Source organism: Phallusia mammillata, chromosome 3 (assembly GCF_965637545.1).
Source record: "Phallusia mammillata chromosome 3, kaPhaMamm4.hap1.1, whole genome shotgun sequence".
NCBI classification, from domain to species: Eukaryota; Metazoa; Chordata; class Ascidiacea; order Phlebobranchia; family Ascidiidae; genus Phallusia; species Phallusia mammillata.
The window spans coordinates 14,480,403-14,488,462 of NC_137254.1; the positions used below are offsets into that span (position 1 = coordinate 14,480,403).

The 8,060-nt window shown below is 40.5% G+C and overlaps 1 protein-coding gene across 1 annotated transcript; it reads left to right on the forward strand.

Moving 5' to 3' along the window:
* The first annotated feature begins 6,236 nt into the window (after nt 1-6,236).
* LOC145219622 (general transcription factor II-I repeat domain-containing protein 2A-like) lies at nt 6,237-8,060 on the forward strand. Its single transcript, XM_080086959.1, has one exon. The coding sequence runs from the start codon at nt 6,237-6,239 to the stop codon at nt 8,058-8,060; it is 1,824 nt and encodes a 607-aa protein (XP_079943085.1).

Sequence of the window (8,060 nt, forward strand, 5' to 3'; positions counted from 1 at the left end):
GTCAGCGCCGGCAAGTAGCATCGAGTTTATTTAGTTTCAAAAGTTCAACAATGTCATGTAAAAATGGAAACAATCGTACGACAGCGAGCGAAAGTAAAAACGGATATGGTAAGGTTTGCCACTGTACTATTGGGTCACGGTTAAGCATTTTAAAAAGCACGAGGAGACAGTAAAGCACAGGAAAAAAAATACCACTTGTCATTGTGCCATTGTCTTTTGAAGCTACCGTGATACACATTTTCTGGATGAATACCCAAACACAAAGCGGCTGCAAACTTTATTAAAAATGGACAATTTTCAGAATCTTTTGATTTTTTGGCAACACCAGGAAAAACACATGATGGCTGTTTATGTTCACATGCAACAAGTTTAGATAAAACGAACTGATGATCGTAAGGGCTATACTACGCTTTAGGGGCGCTGTCATACACAACAATGAATCAAATGGAGAAAGGCTTTAATCCATAAGGTAGTCCATGGGCCCCGCAATCAGCAAATCGTGAAGTGAATACATTTTGAGATCCATGAAAGCTTTTTTCGAATGTCGGCGTTAAAAAGTAAAGGGCACAATTGGTGGACACGCTAGAAAGTAAGGTTGGGGCATAGCGGTTAAATATGGTGGGATTCAAATAGAAAAGAAACCAAACAAAAAACAAGGAATGGCGTAGATTGACAGCAGGTCACTGCGATGCCTTGAACGGACACGCTTCAAAAAGATGTCCCTGTGACGATAAAAACAAACAGTAGAAGGTGACCAAGTCCACGATATACGCAATATCTCTACCCAAAAGATGTAGCCGTCATAGGAGAGTGAATTTGTCGCAAAACGTTGCCTTCAACGGAAGTCGAATAGTAGATTTTTTTTTGGTATGCTTGCGTACTCAACTAAAGAATTTACGCTGTCGTACTTTCTAGAACTGTGACAAGCATTTTTACGGTTCGATAATGGCATCTTGATTTGGCTTCCTACGTGTGGGTCATACAGTGATTTTGTGTATCCTAACAGATTAATAATTTGGCAGTCGGGGCAAGGCCATTGTTATGCAATCAACATCGTTTAAGCTGTGGTTGCTTAATGAAACATTATTTAACCTAGCGACTGTTTGCAGTAGTGCTTCGTGAACTGTGCTCATTGTATATGTAAAACTTAATTTGAGTCAATTTGGCGTTCGGTACACGTCGGCGCGACTTTGGCGCAATGGATCGAGTTGCATTTACGTTAATAGCATTCCCCTGCATTTTTCCTTAGCACGTGTAGTTGGTTAAAATGTCATTTTTATCGCTTTGGTGTGTCACATTGCAATGTCGAATTATTTTGCACGGTGTCAACCTACGAGGTTTAGTCATAGACGATTCAGGCTTCCTTTGCGTGACATAGGTCACTGTAATTAAAATACCTGTCTGAGAAAGAATATTTCAAAGAAGCAGAATCAGTCCATAATATTTAAGAAAATATATATTTTGCCTATTGGTATCGTTTCTGTAACACCATGCATTAAAACAACAATAAAAAGGTAAAACAACAGCAAGCAAATACCAACGACACAGAAAAAAACACTTCACAGGTAGAGAAGCGCTGACTGTGCGCGTTGGGGTCTGGCAAGCAACATTGCAGCTTTGCGAGCATGTCGCTCAGCGCGATTATCGAGGCGGATGAAGTGGGAACCAACCGTAATCGGCCCCAGTTCCCAGTGGTCGTCGCATTTTTCAATCAGAGTGGTCCGACATTTTTTGTCCACAATGGACTTCGACCAGCCTCCAGTATTGAGTTGAAGAGAGCAGTTAACGTGGGAACGCCAACTTTTCGTATTCCTGCAATGTTGATTTGGTTCGGCCCTCCTCGAAGCGAGTGCGGAACTCGGCCTGTATCTTTTAGATTGATGGAAAGTTATCTGGATTAATGGGAGCATTGTCCAGAATAACCTTGCCCAATCTACGCTTGTTCGTTCGCCATAGAGATTACAGCATGCAATTCTCCTGTCGTCTTCTCGTGCAAAATCTTCCTTCTACACTTTTGGGTGGTGCATTCGAATTTTCGCGTCTAGCGGTACCCTTGGCACCTGCAGGCCGATTTGCCCTCTGTAGGAATTTCCTCCAACAGCTAGTTCTTCCTCCGGATAACTGCCGAGAGGGTCTGCTGTAGTTTCACTGCAAGAGAGATAAACCTCATTGCCATGCTTTGGATCTCCGCTAGAGTCGATTCTTTAATCTCGTCCAATACATTCCCAGTCTTTCTCATCTGTTTTATTTGCTCGCGAATACGGTTTACAATCTGAAGTCGCGCAAGTTCAAAACTGAACTTTACTTGCCCGCCTGGAGCCTTGTCCCCGACAATATTGCTTTCGACGCGAGCTAATGCCTGAAGTTCTGGTACTTGGTAAGCATGTCGCCCCGTTGTATCCACTTCTTCCAAACTCTGGTTGTAAGCCAATGTGGTTGAGGCCCACGTTTGGTGGAGCAACAAGGCGTCGCCAAACACGACCGCACTTACTTTAGGATGTGGAGTTGTGCATCGCCTTCCGTACTGCAGTTGACCCCTGTACTCAATCCCCGGCTGCTTTGAGCCGGTTCCCTGTTTGAAAATCAAAGTGAGATTATCGCCGTACGATAAACAAAATCAGACCGTTTTTTTTCGTATGGTTTTGGGAATTCAGTAAAAACTTGGGACATAAGGAATTGGGCCGTACGCCTTGCAACCCATATATTGTAGGGCACGCCTCGCTATTGTAGGGGCTATGGGAATTGCCCCCCTAATAATTAAAACTTTTACCGGAATCAGTCCGATGATTACCTCCGAAGAGAACTTTCGTATGGCCTTAGGAGGAGGGTCTGGACTTATTCAAAAATAGTGTTCGGCTTATCATTAAGCCGCGGCGGTGAGGGGTCATGTCGCATATTTTAAATTGAAGGTTTCACTGCCACGCAAGGGACAGCTTCCCCTTCGCAATGCATCATAACGAATGGTATTCATGACCTACCTACAGGGCCATCAATAATCGAAAGATTTTTAGGCTCCCTTTAATAGCCTAAGTCTGCTTTGGGGTATACCCGCTTGCTTACCTAGTTTATGGATTGATAGTGGGAGAGCTCTTGCCCCTACTGTTGTTGAATGGGACTTGAAGGAAATCAGAGACGGTCTTGCAAAGAGCGCGGTATTTCTTGAACTCGTTGATCCGCGCTCTTACCATCGAGTCCTCATCGCTTTCGTAGACGAAGGCGGCATCCTAGATGTAATGCCTCCTTCTGGGCATCTGGCATATATGTCGGGTTTAATGACGCTGGCAGGAGAGGAGACAGCGTCCCGCCTGGTAATCCGCAAAGGCGGCATTCCGGAGTTGCCCCTCTTCTTCTTCTTCTACTGGTGACTGCCTCGCGGGTTGGGAATGTTTGGGTGCGGAGTGAACAGGTTTGGAGAAAATTTCTGCCCGGCATTATCTTCGCTCCCGTGGGCCAAGCATTGGAGTCTTTGTCAAGGGGTGCAGTTGCAAACAAGTAGTTGCAAAAGATTGTTTCTGGCCAAAATATTGCATATGACATGTCATGGCTCGTACAAATGCAAAGATTTGTTAGAAAATGTTTGTTTTGTTAGTATGAAAATATCCTTTTTCGGTTTTAAGTCGATGGCAACCCTGTCGGTAACAGTAACGACATGTAGCTGCACAACAGTGCGTGACCATTACCTCAGTATTTTTCCATTACGTCAATGCGGTACCGGTGTTTTTGTTTGAATATACTGTGTTACCGTTACTATTAAAGTATCTATTAAATATATGTCTTGATTAATAGATACGAAGGTAGTTTGCCCGAGAATTGCTACGTCATGGAATATGGTAGAGCCTTCTTTTCTCTCTCCGGTCCATCTTTAATTTGCCATGGAACTCCATCACTGAATCTGCGTTCAGCTCATCTTAGATCACAAACTTCTGCTATTCTTGTAAGGTTATGGATGTTATTTGATGTTATTACTGCTAAGGTTGCTGCATTTTTCTGTTTTGAAGAGTCAATTTTTGCTTCCCAACTATTTTGATGCGCACTTAGGATTTCCGAGTTCAGCCAAAAGGGGTCACTTGCGTCATTTATTTTTAAGACTATGGCCTGTTGCCATCTCCATCTGTCCTACTCCCTTTGCGTCATTTGGCATAGTAGAAGCAATATTTTTAGGGAATAATATTTTGACCAGCGTCGTATTGCCTGCTCCAGCGTCTCCTTCTAATAATTAGATGTTTACTTATGTCTTCTGTTCTTCCTTCAAGTGCTTCGCAGATTAATGCTAGTTCGACTTCGTCTCTGTTTAAGATTGATTCTTAGGTTTTTTCTATTTTAATGTTGTCTAGAATTTGGGTGAACACCTTCATTGCTATTTGTCCAGTCATCGGTTTTGCTTGTCTCTTCTTTAGTTTGTTTAAGATGTTTTGTAAATTGCTGCTTGATGTTTTTGTCCAACTTATGTAACCTCTGTTTATTTTGATTTGAGAGTATCCTAATACGAATTTGTCTGTGAGGTACTTGCTCCATTCGTTTTTTGGTAGGTTTGCTTCCAAGTTTTTTATAGCCATCTAGTATATACTGATCTTCATTACTGTACCTTGCACCCTTTTCACCCCAATGTTGGATCCATCTTTTTAATGATTCTGGTAATTCATCTCATTTTGTTTATACATATAGTTTACATATTCTACTTTATTTCCCACTGGTTGTAAGTATTCTGCTCTTATGTCCATATGTAGTATCTTACTAATTCCACCCATTATCCATAGTGAACTGCTCTCTCTTGTTCTTCCGGGCTCTAATGAAGTAACCAGCCTATGGGCTGCTCCAACTTGACCATTCTCCATCTCGAATGGCCCTATCCATATAGTGCCTCCACCAAACGATATTATTTGATTCTGTTTGCTTCTCGTCGTAAAGGCCCATACACGCTTTTTTATATTTACATTTTCTAAGGATTTCTTCTCTTGTTCTGTATTCTGTCTCACTCTTTTTTCAGATTCTGAAACTTCTTCTGCGGATCTCTTCCGCTTTAACGCTTGGGCTACAAAGACCCCACGCCGTGCATTCGACATCATTCAAGCAATAGTTTTCTATGTCCGCTAAAGTCAATTTAGGATTAAACAGTCTCCTAGCTGTGAACATAATGATTACAATTTTTTTTAAGTATAACGTTTTATACAGTCTATTCACGGATATAAGGTTTGGGCGTTTGGAACTCAATCACCCATAACGTCACCATGCTTTACAAACCCAAGTTGGCGGCGCAACCGCCTACTCGGCGCCTATGTTTTTAGATTTTCTGCTGCGGCTTTACACTTCAGGGATTAGCTGATATTTGTTCTTTTCAAGTTGGCATCAACAGGTCCTTCGTTTTCGACTGTACTTCTTTCTATTGCATTATAATAAGGATAAAAATATAATATACATGAACTTTCTAAAATTAAATTATTTCAACTTGTCTAAATAATACACTTTCATATCCTTCATACCTTTTCTTTTTTGTTTGTTTTGCCGAAAATGAAGACGATGATGCATGAGATAGGAGGTAATCTTTTTTTGTTCAGGTTGTTCTTGATGTAATAGCTATTTTGTATTACATGCAAACTAGTTATAGTTTCGTCACAGGAGTTTTGATAATTTTGTAAGAATAGTCTTGCGTGTTTTTCTCAGGTTACAAGAAAGAAATACGTAATTGGGTTTGTGTCAAACCATCAAACTAAAATTTGAACAAATTTAAACCGCAATTAGACAAGTTTGCATAAACAACAACCAATTTTTACAGATCTCAGATGTTGTGTGCTGGGAAGGTGCTGCACTGTTTTCGACCCGGATGGCTGATCTGAAAAACCGAATCCTATGGCAGTATTTCGTTCTTTTGTATGTGACCAAGTTATCCAGTTTAATGATATAATAGTATAGAGCAGGTGTGGCCAACACGTCGATCGCGATCGACCGGTCGATCGCCAATAAATCCTCCATTAACTAATCAACGGTTTAATATTTATCAATAACCAATTAAACAATATCTAACAGCAATTGCGACAATTTGACACACCACAGAAGTGTGCCTTAGCACAATAAGTAAATGAATATTACTTCTTTGTTGTGTGACAATTATGATTTTGGCATCGAAGTATGTCGTAACAACTGGATTGTTTGCGTTAACAAAGCAGTTGCAATTGATTGGGGGAAATTTACAATTAAAGCATTTACAGTTGAGCGGTAGCATTAGTTCAGTTCAAATAATGAGCGAATTAAAGCGAAAGAAAACGTATCACTTTAATGATCAATGGGAGATCGACTATTTTTTTGTCATGGTAAAAGAGAGTTGCACATGTCTGATCTGTAATGCTTCTCTTGCATTGCCCAAGAAAGGAAATTTGGAAAGACACTTTATGACACGCCATGGCCAATACAACGATAACTATCCTCTTGGAAGTGAAGCAAGAAGAATAAAAGTTAAAGAGCTCACAACAAATTTGCGAGGACAGCAAATAGGCCTAAAAAGATTTTGTACTTCGTCAAAAGCAACTACTTTAGCCTCATTTAAAGCAAGTTGTTTCTTAGCTAAAAAAGGAAAACCATTCTTAGATGGAGAAATACTAAAAGAATGCTTTCTTGAAATTTCAGACAGCCTTTTCGGGGATTTTCGTAATAAAAACGAGATTAAAACAGCGATTAAAGAGCTGCAGTTGTCCAGAAACACAGTGATGAGAAGAATAGAAAAAATGAGTGAGAATGTTTCTCACCAACTTCAAAATGATTTTGCTAGCTGTGTGTGCTATTCACTGCAACTGGATGAGTCAACAGACATCAGGGATGCTGCACAGGTCGTTTTGTTTGTTCGTATGGTTTTTCATGACTGGAGCATTAGAGAGGAGGTGATTGGCATTATAACTTTAAAAGAAAGGACAAGAGGCATAGATATTTATAATGCATTTAAAAACTACTGCAATGAAATAAAATTGCCTCTGTGGAAGTTGGTTTCAGTCACAACAGATGGGGCCAAATCAATGGTGGGTCGTGTAAACGGCTTTGTTGCCTTGTGCCAAAACGATGACGATTTTCCACATTTCTTAAAGTACTATTGTATTATTCACCAGCAAGTTTTGTGCAGCAAACGACTAAACACCAAAGAAGTAATGGATGTGGCATTTAAGATTGCGAATTCAATCAGGGCTAAGGCCCTTCAGCGACGACTTTTTAAACAGGAAGTTGGGGGACAAGAACTTCTATTACACACAAACGTAAGATGGCTGAGCAGCAGCAAATTTCTTCAACGGTTTCGGGATCTCTTGCGAGATATTAAGGTTTTTCTTCATGACCGAGGTGACGACTGCGTCAAGTTGGATGATTTAGCTTGGTTGTGTGACTTAGCTTTTTTAGCGGACTTTACAGGAAGGTTAAGTGCCCTAAACTTGCAATTACAAGGGAAAGGGAAAGAAATAAGCGAAATGATTAGTACCATTGGTGCTTTCAAGTTGCAAGTATCTGCATTGATTGCCGATCTTGAAGAAAAGCGGTTTGATTTTTTTCCGAACATCAAAGACCATCTGCAAAATCATCCACAAAGTACATGGGACTCTGAGAAATATACCGAAGAAATAAAGATAGTTTTTGATGATTTTGAAGATCGATTTCGTGACTTTCAAAAGATCGAAGAAATTGTTCAATATTTATCATATGCATTCAAGTCGGGTTTGAACGTGTCTTTAATCTCCAAACAAATCAGTGAAGTGTTTGAATTGGATAGAGCGGCAATTGAAATGGAAATGTTGGCGATAAAAGCTGACGTATTCCTCAGGGCTCGGTCGGGCGAAAATGATTTCTGGCAGGTTGTAGACGTAAAATACACCAATGTTAAAAAATGTGCGGAGTATATTCATTCCTGTTTTGGTTCAACTTATTTATGTGAATCTGCATTTTCATTCATGAATGTAATCAAAACAAAACACCGTGCTATGCTCACTGACAACCACTTGCGCGATTGCCTAAAGCTGTCTTTGACGGGATACACGCCTGACTATGAAAAGTTAGTGAACGAGATGATGACGCAAACATCCCACTGA

What these genes read in the sequence shown, in the direction of transcription:
- LOC145219622 (XM_080086959.1), top strand. Translation starts at nt 6,237, where the DNA reads ATGAGCGAATTAAAGCGAAAGAAAACGTATCACTTTAATGATCAATGG.